Raw genomic sequence first — 14,370 nt, forward strand, 5'->3', positions numbered from 1 at the left:
TGAAGAGACCTGAGTAAAGGGCATCTGCTTTACACATTTCCCAGCACATGAAACAGAGTCATTAGAGTTTACTTTTCATGTACATTAATTAATAATTTGGTCCATAAAAAGTATATTTTTCCATGCTATACTCATAATTTATGTTGTGCAATATGGTTGGAAAAAGTTTAGTAAACTTAGTTTGAAGCCGACATGCTCCAAGTCAAAGACGTGTAGGAACTGTTAAATTTGAACACTTTGTGTGTTTTCTTTTGAAATAGTGTCTGCACTTTAGATTTATATCGACAAATATAGAGTAAGTTACTTTCTAATCAATCTCTAAACACAGACTTCAATCTATTTTAATGCTAAATGATTTCCAATGTTTTTTTAACACATTTTGGAAACACATCAGATGTCAGTTGGAAAAAAATCTTGCTATACATGTGACCTGATAATGTGGTAGGAACAAAAGGATGACACATCATTTGATGAAAATGATCAACCTACAGAAGGCTTAATCTGAGGGCACCAAGCAAGTGAAACAGAAAAACTGATCTAATTTGCTGAAATGTTGTTGTAGTTTGTTTGGCCTCTGCATGCTTGTCTGACAACTTTGGTTGCTCCTTGTGAGATGACAAATGGCATCCTCGAGCATCTCTTCTCAGATCCTGACCAGGGCATCACTAAGCTCCTGGATAGTCTGGGGTGCAACCTGGTGGTACTGGATGGATATAACTATTAAATCCCAGGGATGTTCTTTTGGATTTAGGTCAGGGGAGTGTGGAGGCCTGTCACTGGTTCCTTCATCCTCAAGGATCTATATGGATACCCTTGCCACATGAGGCTGGTCATTAACCAGGAAGAACCAATAACCCAGAACACTGCCAAAGGGGCTAACGGTGGGTCTGGGGATCTCATCCTGATAACTAATAACAGTTAACTTTGCCTGCAAGCTGAATTCTCGTGATATTTTTGTGTTCACAAAAGCACAAGAATCCATCTTTTCCCACTCCTGCCTCAACCGTTGGAGAATCGACCCAGCGGGTCTATTACGTTGGAGTGTTATGGTTTAAGGTGGGATATACGACTATGACTAAGCAAGACCGGCGGAGCCCACAGCCGACCCAAAATAAACAGCGCAAGAGGACGCATGTGTAGCAACTGCTATCACATCTGTTTTGTAAGAATTGATAGTTGTCACAAGTGTTACTATCCAAATAAGCGCGCCTTGATGAGCGTAACATGTGGCTTTTCATGGAGCCTCCTGCCAACAACAGCATGATTGGATAAAACCAACCTTTGGTAGGCGGGCACCAGGTGTTGTTTCGCCCAATCAGCTCAGAAAGTTCAGTTGAAGGTCTCTTCTTTTCAGATTGATTGCAGGCCCAGATTGATGATGTGTAGAACTAAACTGGAGTGTGACATGCTATCAATCTAGCTTTCCAGGTTAAATGGCAGTCATGGGCACATAATTTATCCTGTCCAGATCTGTGCAACCATCCCTGGTTTTGGGGTCATGTCATTGTTGCTAATTTAATGCACGCGTTGTTAATTTCTTTAACACCAAAGCAGCTGACACTAATTAAAAACTTCTTCTACTACTTAACTGACCAGTTCAATATTTTAGATATTTAATTGGCTTGATGTTATTGAAAGTTTTCCTTGAGCTATGTAAGACCTTTCTGAGTCAAATTTGTTGTAATACACGTTTTATGATATGTTTCTAGTAACTTTGTACATCTGAAGACTGACATTTCCTTTCTTGCAAAATAGCTATAGGCTGAGTCAGACTCGACATGGACTTCAATTGTCAAGTCTTCCCACAGATTATCAATAGAATTGTTGTCTGTATATATACCTTAATCTAAACCATAGCTGTGGGTGTATTTTTAGGGTTTTTGCTCCGATAGACAATAAGCCTTTTACCCAGTGTCAAGTCTTCTGCAGCCTTAACAAGATTTTCAATCATTATTGCCCTTTATTTAGCTCCATCCATCTTCCCCTCAGTTGTGTCCAGCATATCTACAGTATGATGCTGCTATGGTATTCTTAGTGACCTATGCAGTGTTAGTTTTCTCTTACCCTAACACATAGTTCTTTGTAGGTCTTGTTTTTTCTAGCATTGTCTTTTAAATAGTTGCTTTGTCTACTGCCCCCCCCCCCCGACCATGTGAAATTATGAATTATGATAAATTATTTTCTTCTTGACAAAGCCCAGATGTGTGGAGTGCAAATCTAGTCGTTGTCCTGTCAACTGATTCTCCTGCCTGAGCTTTGGATCTCTGCAGCTCCTCCAGAAAAACCCTGAGCCTCTTTTGTTTCTCTTCTCTCATCAACGCTCCGCTTGTCCAGCCTGTCAGTTTAGCTGGACCCCATCTTGGTAGGTTTGCTGTTGTATCCACTTGGTCCACTTTTGCTGAACTGAACGTTGCACTGCGATATGTTCAAAGGTTGGAATATTGTTTTATTAGCAAAACATAATATAAACTTTTGCACAACGTTGCTATTTCCAACCGGTCTGCTGTGCTTCTTGGTCTTCAAGATCCTGCTTGTTCACATATGCTTTCTAAGAAATACCCGAGGCCTGGGCAGGGCATACACACAGCAGGCACACTGTATTTACTATTCCGGTAACTTCTGAAAGCGATTGCTTACACTGGATTTTACTTAGAAGTATTGGAGTAAAATCAGGAGAGTAGACATGTGTGTCACTCTACTCAGATTTTTATTTGTAGAATAATAATAATAATAAAACATTCTAATCTCAGTTTGTAATTATGAGTTGATTTGCTGGTTTGCCAACTAAAAATGTACATAAAATACGTGGAAACTGAGGTTGTTAACTGACAAACTGAGATTATTTTTGATTTTTCAAAGCAGAATAACATTGACTTGAAGGCATTCATTTATTTGTTTATTTATTGAGGGTGGTGGTGGTGTGTGTGTGTGGGGGGGGGGGGGTTGTTTTTGCGTACAGCGCTGCTGCTGCTGCGCACGGAACATCTTCCTCGCTCTCTCTCCGGTTTTGCCTTGCTCTCTGGCACTGTCGATTTTTTTCACCCCCTGCTTCTAACCATAATCCACCCCCCTCCTCCTCCTCCTCCTCCCCCTCCTCCTCTTCCACCTCCTCCTCTCTTTTCTCCTCCACTTCTATCTGAGCTCTGCGAAGAAGAAAAAACGAGGAAACCAAGGATTGATGTGTTGCTCTACTTGAAATTTTCTCCATCTCTCTCTCTCTCTCTCTCTTTCTGCATATCCCTCTCGGCTTTTTGCGCACACAAACGCGTCGCGCCACGCCAGCTCTTCCAAAAGAAAAAGAAAGAACGCTTTTCGGTCATGTTTGATCCTTTTTACGGGATGACAGTTAGTGGCGGTGTCTGTGTACTCTCGCTGTTCTCCGACTGGCCGTAACATTTAAGCGCCTGGGATCCGTTGTTTTAATGCAGGAAAAAGAGGCTCCGGGGCACCGGGAAAGCTTCGTCCATCTCTCCGTACGCTCCTCCAGCCGCGACCGGCTGCATGACCGGTGATGCTCGGCCTCTTCGCCTGGATGCGCCCCTTTATCCACGGTGTACCGTCGCTGCCGCTGCCCCGATCCCCTAACAGCAGGTTTCCGCTGTTGCCGGAGAAAGGTCTAGGGACCACATATGGAAACTGGGGATCGTAATTTCAGAAAAAAGAACAACTAAACAAGCTGTTGTTAGATCTTTTTTTTTTTTTTTTTTTGGTCTTTAGCTATTTTTTTCTTCATCTATCCTTTTTCTTCTTTTTTCGAGAGAGGGGCATCTCTTCCTTGTTTTTGTGCTCCATCATCTCTTAAGGAATGGGTTCAGTGGCAGTCATATTACCAGCTGATATTTTGCATAATTTAACATTTTGTCCTTAATTTTTGAGAAATGCTTGATTCTGCTACTTTGAATTTCTTTTAAGACATACAGTGCTCATTTTCTCATAGATCCCTCTGGCCCTGCCTGTCTGTCTTGCCTGCCTTCCATCAACCTCTTGCCCATGATGTATGTTATAGTTTGATTTTCCAAATCATGCTTTGAAATAAATCTATACAGTTTGCTTATACTTTTAATGACATCAAATTACTCCCATCCCATCACTGAATTGTGACATTCTCCATTGGCGATCGCTTGTTCAATTTCTGTTGAGGGGGGTGTTATCCTGTACAAAACCAGGCCACCAACTGTATTTGTCTTAACCACACTCCCCCTTAATCCCTTTTCAATATGAATTAATTCAAACTGAACAGGTGTGCATCCGGGTGCTGATGCATGTACAGGTGTGTGTGCATGAAAGTTTCAGTCTGTGAGAAAGTCTGCGGATGCCCGTGTAGGCTGCATGAGACTGTCTTCTTGTGCCACGTTGTTCCATGCATCACCATCAAAGCTGTGAGGACTGTAATGTATCTGATGCCTTCAGTTGGCTCAGAAAGCCAAAATTAGGTCTGAAAGAGCCAAAGTCCTCCATCTTCTCATTATCTTGGCCTTTTTCAGAGTTTGACATTAAGAGGCCTTCAAACTCAACAAAGTAGGCCCACAGACCAGGTCTCTTGTGGAATCTGCTGGAAGCTCGTGTTTTTAGGTCAGCCTTTTTTTATTTCCAGAATAGGGCAACTTACTGCCATCTGAAGTTCAGAATCTAGAGAACTTTACCTCTAAGTGTGTTGCTGTCATTGCCAAAGGGTGTTTGACCCCATTTGTTGGGTCAAACAGCCAGAAACCCACCCGAAACTTTAACTGTCTTCCAAATCTTTTTCGTCTCTGTGCTGGTCCCCCCCCCAAAACCAACCATACGATTTCCCCCGAGCTCCCCTAATTCCCCCGCCCCCTCAGCAGCCCCCCGCTACCGTCGTCCACCTGACCCGGCCCACCCCCCGCTTTCCGAGCTGGCGTGGCGACGCAAACTCACAAATATTTACTTTCTGTACATCAAAAAGAAAGGGGGCCCCCCTTTTGTGGAATGTGGCAACATGGGCGTGTTTGACCGCGGAGTTCAGATGCTGCTGACCACGGTGGGGGCCTTTGCTGCCTTCAGCCTCATGACTATTGCTGTGGGGACAGACTACTGGCTGTACTCGCGTGGCGTCTGCAAGATAAAGAGCACCAATGAGAACGAGACAAGCAAGAAAAACGAGGAGGTAATGACGCACTCGGGCCTCTGGAGGACGTGCTGCCTGGAAGGTGAGCCAAAGATATAGAGCTAGCCATATATATATATATATATATATATATATATATATATATATATATATATATATATATATATATATATATATATATATATATTTGTGTGTGTATGTGTGTGTGTGCACCAACCCACCAGCAATGATGCGCTCAGGCACATGGGAAGATCCATACCTTCATGCCCACACTCAAATTCACACTGTCTTGCATTTACATGCCTACACCAAAGCTCACAAGCCCACACTATTCTGTTTTCAGAATTAATTTTCCTAAGATAAAAATCATCCCCCCACACACTCTATCTATCTATCTATCTATCTATCTATCTATCTATCTATCTATCTATCTATCTATCTATCTATCTATCTATCTATCTATCTATCTATCTATCTATCTATCTATCTATCTATCTATCTATCTATCTATCTATCTATCTATCTATCTATCTATCTATCTATCTATCTATCTATCTATCTATCTATCTATCTATCTATCTATCTTTTTACAGTTCAAGCACAGCACATCTTACAGACAGCCACTTTACCAGATATCAGTGTTCTAATCAGGTGTATTGCTCACTCACAGCTCTGCCACTCCATTTATAAATCTATAAGTTATGCCATTTCAAGTCCTCTCAGGAAGAGAAAGAAAATGGTACATTCTTTAAGTAGACAAATAGACACTTGGTTTAAGTCTCACAGGGCTTTTCGTTAACCTTTTTTTTTGTCCCCTTCATTTTCTGGTCTCCCAGCCTCGGGGAAAAAAAAAACGATGTGGTGAAACTTACGTTGCAGCGGTTAGATGTGCTCTGCAAAGGGGGACAATAAAGTATTTTCCTATTTGCTTAATTGTCTTCATGAAATTAAAGGGATCATATACAAAATTTGATTCAGGCAACAAATTTGGCATTATGCTGCATTCAGAAAAAAAACATAAGGGAATGAAAGGGTGGGGGACCTGGGGAAGCAACAACATTAGTGCTAAAACAACAGCAAGAAACTGCACTGTGGCACAGTTGTTAGTCTGTTGAAAGAAGGTTCTAGGTTCTGAACCAAGGCTGTTTTTTTTTTTTGTTGTTGTTGCTTAGAGTTTGTATGCTTTCCTTGTGAATATGTGGGTTCTCTCTGGGTATTCAAGCTTCCATCTAAAAGCATTTACGTTTGGGTAATAGGTTTCCCTACATAGCTCCTAGCCTGCTGGTGGGTAGGTGTAGCATATTGGCAGCTGGAAAATGGAAGTCAAAAACAACTTTTAGAGGAAGATTTATCAACTCTATCTAGTGATATAAAAAGACCCACGGCATTAAACAAAACTCTGGAGTTTTAAACCATGGTGCTTTCAAAGTTTTGATTGGTTGCTGTTCTTAATTATGCTTGGCCATGCTAGATTAGCACCATTTTTTGGGGGCCAAAGCTAGAGTGGAAACACATAGACATGGTGTTAAGTTAGCTCTAAGACCAGCTAAGCACTGGGACCATTTTGGTGGAAAAGGCCCAATGTTCCAACAATCCTAAATTCCATCAATTGGTTAAAGTCGGGGCAAGCCAGCTGTGAACCAACGGTTCCTTTGGTTTGAGAATTTAAGAACTTATTGAAGATCAATGTGTGTGTATATATATATATATATATATATATATATATATATATATATATATATATATATATATATATATATATATATATATAGATAGATAGATAGATAGATAGATGGATGGATGGATGGATGGATGGATGGATGGATGGATGGATGGATGGATGGATAGATAGATAGATAGATAGATAGATAGATAGATAGATAGATAGATAGATAGATAGATAGATAGATAGATAGATAGATAGATAGATAGATAGATAGATAGATAGATAGATAGATAGATAGATAGATAGATAGATAGATAGATATGTATATATAAATCCCTATCTAAGGTTCAAGACTCAGACAAGGATAGGGTACAACTGTTAAGATTTTAGATACCTGACATAGACAGAAAATTAAGTTATCGTGGCATAAGTTTGGTTGAATGTTCAGACATATGTTCAGTAAAGATAAGACAAAAAGAGAACTCAAAGCATATGTGTCTTGCAGTGTGAGTTTGTTTGTGATTATACAATAGGGAAACTGTGAAACGTCTCCTTAAGTGTGAAACAGATTTGACACACTACATGGACACACTCAAACACACAAAGAGAGGCGCATTACACAAACGCATGCATGCACACACACACACACACACACACATACACATGCAGACCAGTCCTGTTCCATCTATCATCAGACTGAATCAGACCATACCAGGCCCCACATTCAACTGATTCACAAGACAAAGCCATGGGCTGATGACATAGATTTGTGGCATTTGTGGGATTTCCATCATGATTCATTTAGTCCTTTCTATGTCTGTGTGAGATTGCCACAGGAGTAGCTTTTTTGTCTTTATTTTGTGTGAGGGGTTAAAATAGAAAGAAATCACTTTGTTTGTAGCATCTTTAAATGATTATCTAATATGGAAGACTGGCAGGGAGATTTTTGGGGCTTTAAATATAAATAAAATAATATAAAAATGTACTTGGTTATTAAAATACATTACTGTCTGTGTTGTTTTCAACTTCTGTCAGGCAGCCTCTACCTGTTACTTGTGAATGTCTTTGTATAGAGGCCCGCATATATTTAGACATAATATGGACATTTTGAGGTGACATGTCAAAATCGGTCAGCCTAATGCTGCCATTAACCCTTTTTTTTCATCCTCAACTCAGATAAACACACTATATCAATGCTGTCCCCTTCGGCTCATCAGTAGACTTCAAAAGTATACTACAAAAGCATGAGAAGGTTGAAATGAACAGCACTCAACCTTATTTTGTGCTATTGTTTATTCTTTTATTGTATTGAGTAATCTCTTCAGTCTTTCAAATCTTTTCAACCATCAGTCAAACCTTTTAAATGAAATAATGGTAAAATATTCTATTCCTATACTTTTCCCCCTGCAAGGCTTTACCATGCGACTCTTTGTAAAGGCTCAGCATCCCTGTACTTATGTAATACTACTCTAATCCATAGAATATATTGATGTAAAGAACGTGAGGGGAAACGTTCATTCTTAAGATACAACTCTCATTAGCTTTTATAATTATAATTTACAATTACCTTTTTGTTCTTACATTTAACTATGTTTAAATTCTAATTCATATGCATGCCATAAGAGCCTGGAAATGTGAGGTCAATAGCATCCAAAGTCAGTCCTCGAGAGTATCCTGCATGTATTAGTTATTTCCCTGGTTCAACACACCTGAATCAAATGGTTGTTCATTAGCAGGCCTTTGCATAACTTTGTGACATGCGGAGGATGTAGTTGGACTCTCTGAATCTGCTGCGTTGGAGCAGAGGCATATCTAAAACTGGCAGAACACCGGCCCTTGTGGACTGGAGGTGGACACTCGTGTGCTATGTTAAATAGAAAGCAAATATTTAGTTATGCTTTTGTTTGTATTTGGCAACTAATTTAATTGATAAACTACATAAAAATGTAGAGATAGCATACTGTTTTGTTCTAATATTAACAAAATACTTGTAAGAATGAATCAAGCTTGCTTGCTCCCAAGTAAACCGATTACCTAAGTTATATCTGGAATATCTATGAAATGTCACACTTGATATCCTGAAATGATTTATAGTTGCATGCAGTCACCACATTATTCATTACTTTGGTATGTATTGTCCTTTTCAGTCTACTTTTTGTTACTTATAATAACAAAGATTAATTGTTTGTTGTTGTCTTTCTAAAATAAGATTGCAATATGAAATCTTTTATTGAAATTAATGCCTTATTTTATTTCAAGACTTCTTGTGCAAAGTGGCTTATAACTTTTTTTCTCTGCATATAAGATTGCAGCCAACAGTGTAACATTTACAAGGAATACACAAACAATGTACGCATGTTAATCTTATTGAATTTTGTTTAAAATTAGACTTTACAATGATTTGTGATCTTGCTACAGATCCAGGTTCAATTGCTACGTTCTGAAAATAAATTGTTATTAGAGATTTCAATTGTCAAACTGGTTTTATGAACAGGACAAACAACATACACTTGAACTATAAGACACCCCATGTATGTCCTCTAAAACTCATAACACAAAATCAGGAAAGAAATTACAGAACCTTGCCAAAACTTCCACACATTAGCTGGAGAGACTCAGGCGGCATCTCCCTCCACGCGAAAAAGCGTATTTTCTTTGCAAAGTGTCTTTACTTTGCACACTCTCAGCGCTCACAGTGTCCTTGGCACCAGAGATTCAAAATGATTACGAGTAGAGATTCTGAAAGATTTCCAGCTCGTATGCCTTGCATTGCCATCAGAGTTACAGTTGCTATACAAACTGTGTGGTGAGGAGAGAGGAATGAGAGGAAGAAGGGGACAATTGGGAGGTGCTGAGAAAGACAGCAAAAAAAGAGAGAGAGAAAAAAAACGAAGCAGCTATGGTTTGCTGTCACACGCCTTCAGGCATCTTATGCTATCTTTAACACGCAGGCCCACGTTCTATCTAACCTATCTTACTGCAGCTTTTAACATAATACGTCTCAGCGTTGCTGCAATTTCTGTTTAATGCTGGGGACACGATGTACATAATGTGCAAATACTGGTGAGAAACTGTTTAAGTTTTTTCCTCCTATTGTTACCTGTTAGCATTACAAAACTGGAAATAGATCCATTGACACTGGAACATTTTTTCCATCTTAAATTACATAATTCGTATGCTTTGGTTAGAATACAGATGCAAAAATAAAATCATGTCATATTATTAAACTTGAACCCTATTATTACAATGACAGTAATTTTTTGTTACAGCCAACACGTCCGGTAATTTTCCTGTCCTTGTTGCCGACAGAGTCTCTTTATCTAAAGCTGCAGCAAGTGATATCCCAGGATTGCGCGATAACTAATTGCAGGGAATCAGATTTCAAAAATAATCCACTGGTAAAAATAAAGATGCAGACTGCCAGTGGATCTAAAGCTCTAGTAAGTGGTTCAGTGCCTGGGGAGCACAAATTCTGTGTAATCTGATGATTGAAATAATCCTGTTCAGGGGAAAAGAAATTCACACGATCTCCTGTATCAAACATCTTACAGGCAGCTGTAACAGGTAAAAGACAACTGTGATAGCAGTAGTAACACAAATAATCATAATTGCACATAATAAACAATCATTCTATGGTATATCGTAGGAAAAAGTTCTTAGTTCTTCCAAGTTTTAATAAATAAACAATAAGCAAGTTACATTGGATACGCTAATTAGGCTTTTACCTAGTGATGCAAGTTCCTGGATACTTTGGAGGACAATCAGATTGTGACCAATTACTGTTATCTTTCCTAAGGAATAACACACACACACACACACACACACACACACACACACTTGTTTAAAATACAAAGTGAGTACCATGCCTTGACTTCCATAGACTTCTAGTAATTATCAAACCTTTCTATGGCCTAACTCTGACCCTGACCCTAAATCTAACTTGCACCTTAGTGCTAAAAACTTCCCCCCAGCCTAGAAAAAGGTGAGGACCTTTTTTGGTTCTCACTATTCATCAAAGTCCTCACTTTACATGTAAAATAAGCAAAAAATTTACACACACATGCAAACATTCTTTTTTATTATTATTTATCATTTAAAAGTGAAGTATTGGGCTTTGTAACGAAGGGCAAAGTGCTGATGTAATAACAAGTTGATAAAGCTGACCAAGTAAGGATGCATTAAATGACCAAAGTAAAGAAAAAGGCTTTTTATGTCATTTTGTTATGCAGTAATATTTTCCTAATCTTGACAATTATTATGAAACCCAAACCTGTGTAGAGGACTATTTACCTCCCATGGGTTATTCCATTTTTGTCACAGCTTTTGATGGAATGTGGGGATTTTCAAAAATAGCAAACAGCATGTTTTAGACAATATTTTGTTATTTTTATCCCAAAATTATATGTAGCTGGTGCTAGATGATGTAAAAAAGGCATATTTATAAAATAAAATTATATTGACTAATATCAATAATTATCCAAATATTCAGAACATATATTTTAGTTGCAGCCATGGCTATTTTATGCTGTTGCTTACTGACCTATTTTTACATAAAGAACACGCAAACACTGAATTCAAGTGCAACGCTTTACTCAACTTTTTTTTTCCTTTACCAAAACTGCAAGTTTTAAAAGAAAGAAAGAGGAGCATGTGTTCTCCAAACTCTCTGAAGTGGACAGGGCGTTCCTGGGTCTGCTTTGTGATTGATTAGGAGGACGTAATGACTGTCGTATTAACCTACATGATAGGCTAGAATATAAAAGGACGGAAAACTGTTCTTCTATTGAACCTTTTACAAACTTTTTTCTCTTTTCTATCGCACCACACCTCCATCGATCGATATATGTTTTTATTGAATTATCATCCGGCCCTGGATGGTGCTGACATTGTGTACAGAGCATGGCATTGACCCTTTAACAGCTCCTTCGTTTATAGAAGAGCAAATGTGAAATGTAATTAAAAACGACTGAATTGTAGTAAAATGCAGCATATTGCAAAAATAATCTGTGATCTCTACTAAGTTTTAGGAAAAGCAAATTTCAACTTCTAAAAATAAAGACACTATTTGTGGTGTCTGACAAAGAAATGCCGGGTACGGACATAAAAGCCATTGTTCCTCCTTAACACGGAGACATGCAAACAGTCAGCATCAAGCAGTGCTCTGTGGGCGGTCTGTTGTTGATACTGTAATAGATGTGACTGACAAGCCAAGACAGCTGTCAAACTCAGTCGTCAATATGCCACAACCGCAGAGTTTCTTGAAATATTTTTTCGAAAATCAAACAACTTACTTTGAGAATATTTTTAACTTTTCAGCATTGCCACCATAGTAAGATAGTAAAGGCTCAAATTCTAAGAAGACTTGTAAAAAGAAGGAACCCAATGTCCTCTTTTAACATAAGACTTTGAAAACTTGTGAGGGTGATAGCCATCGATTATACAAAATTCACATTGACACAAACTTATTTTCAAATTTTCTTATTATTTGTGCTATTTGTATTATCTGTAATAAGTTCTAAAATATTTGTACATAAATTTTTAGTTAGCAAAACATTAAAAGCAATTTTTAGAGATAATGCAACAATTGTTGTTTTAAAACCGTAAGTTATTTTGCTGGACAGCAACGAATAATTTAAATTTTGCTTTATTGTTTATTTTTTTAATCCTCTCAGAAAACTGAAATTGTGTTACTTAAATACAGTAAACAAATTAATTAATTTCTGTCTTATGCCTCAAATATCTTCTCACGTTCTAATATTATGTAAGACCACCTCTTGCTTTTAATCATGATACAAATTTTCAATGAATTCAATCCAAAGAATTTTTTGCACTTTTGCAACATTTATTTCCATACATATTTATAGTAATTTTGCAATACAGTCCTGTGTTATTCTTCCAAAACCTACCCTGAAATTACACAGTTCACATAACAGCCATGCACTCTGCTCCGCTTGGATTCATCCTGTGTGCCTGTCATGTTGGACGAATGGCTCCATGTTGGTGGTCCAGCTACTGGGGCTGTCTCCACAGATCCAGTCTGTCGTGAGCTTCCATGATGGATCTTGCATTGGGACAGTCTCTCGTCCATGGGCACAGACGAGATCTGCCCCGGGGACCACAGCCTTGACAGGTGGAACTCAGCAGGCTTTAAATGCTGCCATTAATCTCCATCGCGGCAGGTTTGAGAGCAAGTGAAGTGTGTTTGACAGAATATATGTTTCTTGGAAAGAGCAGTAATACCGGAGAGAACTGAAAATATGTGTTTACACTAGTCTTCAGCTGTACATTATTTCATATGTGAAAAGAAAACGTGCTTAAAACCAATGAAAACTCAGACAACATACAGCAGTGCTAATGCATCATATTAGTCTGGGATCCTATGTTTTAGTTTAATGTGGGATTTCTTAAATTTGTAAAGCTTGCAGCTTTAATTGTATATGCACTTGTTTTTAATGGGAAAAGTTAAATGGTAAACTATGCATATTAATTTGCATTGTAATGAAAATGTATTACGGCTAAACTTACAGTAAGAGAAGTTGGGGAGATTTAAAGTCAAAACAGATTTGAACAGTGAATTTGAACAAATGCTTAGAACTTCAGATGGGGCTTTCACAGCAGCATGATGGGGTGTATTGCCTTTGTAAATAATGAAAACTCAAAAAGCTAACATTTATTGTCGAGGATACATGGACACTCCTTCACATTAACATGTCATTGGATTATTCCTCCTTGGTGTGCAAGTACTACCGTCCATCCTGCTTGTTGGAAAGTTTCTGCTTTCACATAGTACCTGAAAAGCAATTTAGAGAGGTGTTGAAATCCAAAATGCGTCTGAATTTCAGTGTAAAGTATAAATCTCAAGACAAGAAAACGATACGCCCATTGTACTATTGCATATTTACCTCACTAAACTCATGGGAAGGTGCATATTTCAATGAATAATGATCCAGCATCAACTTCCTATGCATTTGCAACTATACCAAACACAAGTTGATGACCAGTCAAGCCAGGGTGGATGTTTTGGACATCTCAAAAATATTCATGCCATATATACTAAACACATGTTCCACTGCTGCAGAATTACTACAGTTGTTTACTTAATGACTCCAGTCTCATTCTACGCTATGCAGTCGCTCTGTCTAAGAAGATTAAACTCACATTCTGATACTGACTGTTTAGACCAACTTCGATGTGGAGTACTCTGACCAACTTTCTGATTAATTCAGCCCATACATATTTGACCATGATGTACCATTTATAAATCTTATTCTGACGGGATTAGTTTTACCAAGGGACCACATGTTATTTGTAAAAATTGCAGAGATTTTATGTGTTGTTAATCCCGTGCGAATTGGCCATGTTAGCAATTTATTAAGTAAAAAATCCACCAAGAGTAATTTTTTAACCCATATCCTCAGGACGACAGATGTAAATTAGCATCTATGCTATAATCTGGCTCATTTACAATCTGTACAAGAGTATGATTGTTCATTAATGTGCACTGTCCTGATTAAATAAAAATAAATACAAATACAAATACAATATACACATACAGTAAATACTGAAAGGAACAGTCTAGCAACAGCTGTTGTCATGATTGTGATGATGGCCAAAT

At 38.2% G+C, this 14,370-nt stretch overlaps 1 protein-coding gene across 1 annotated transcript in view; it reads left to right on the forward strand.

Moving 5' to 3' along the window:
* The first annotated feature begins 4,681 nt into the window (after window positions 1-4,681).
* Window positions 4,682-14,370, forward strand: part of LOC105915439 (voltage-dependent calcium channel gamma-2 subunit) — an 85,374-nt gene continuing 75,685 nt past the window's right edge. Inside the window, exon 1 of the mRNA XM_012849544.3 lies at window positions 4,682-5,171. Coding sequence (XP_012704998.1) covers window positions 4,961-5,171 — 211 coding nt within the window. The 5' untranslated portion in view covers window positions 4,682-4,960. The remainder of the gene's footprint in view (window positions 5,172-14,370) is intronic.

This window comes from Fundulus heteroclitus, chromosome 5 (assembly GCF_011125445.2).
Source record: "Fundulus heteroclitus isolate FHET01 chromosome 5, MU-UCD_Fhet_4.1, whole genome shotgun sequence".
Taxonomy (NCBI): domain Eukaryota; kingdom Metazoa; phylum Chordata; class Actinopteri; order Cyprinodontiformes; family Fundulidae; genus Fundulus; species Fundulus heteroclitus.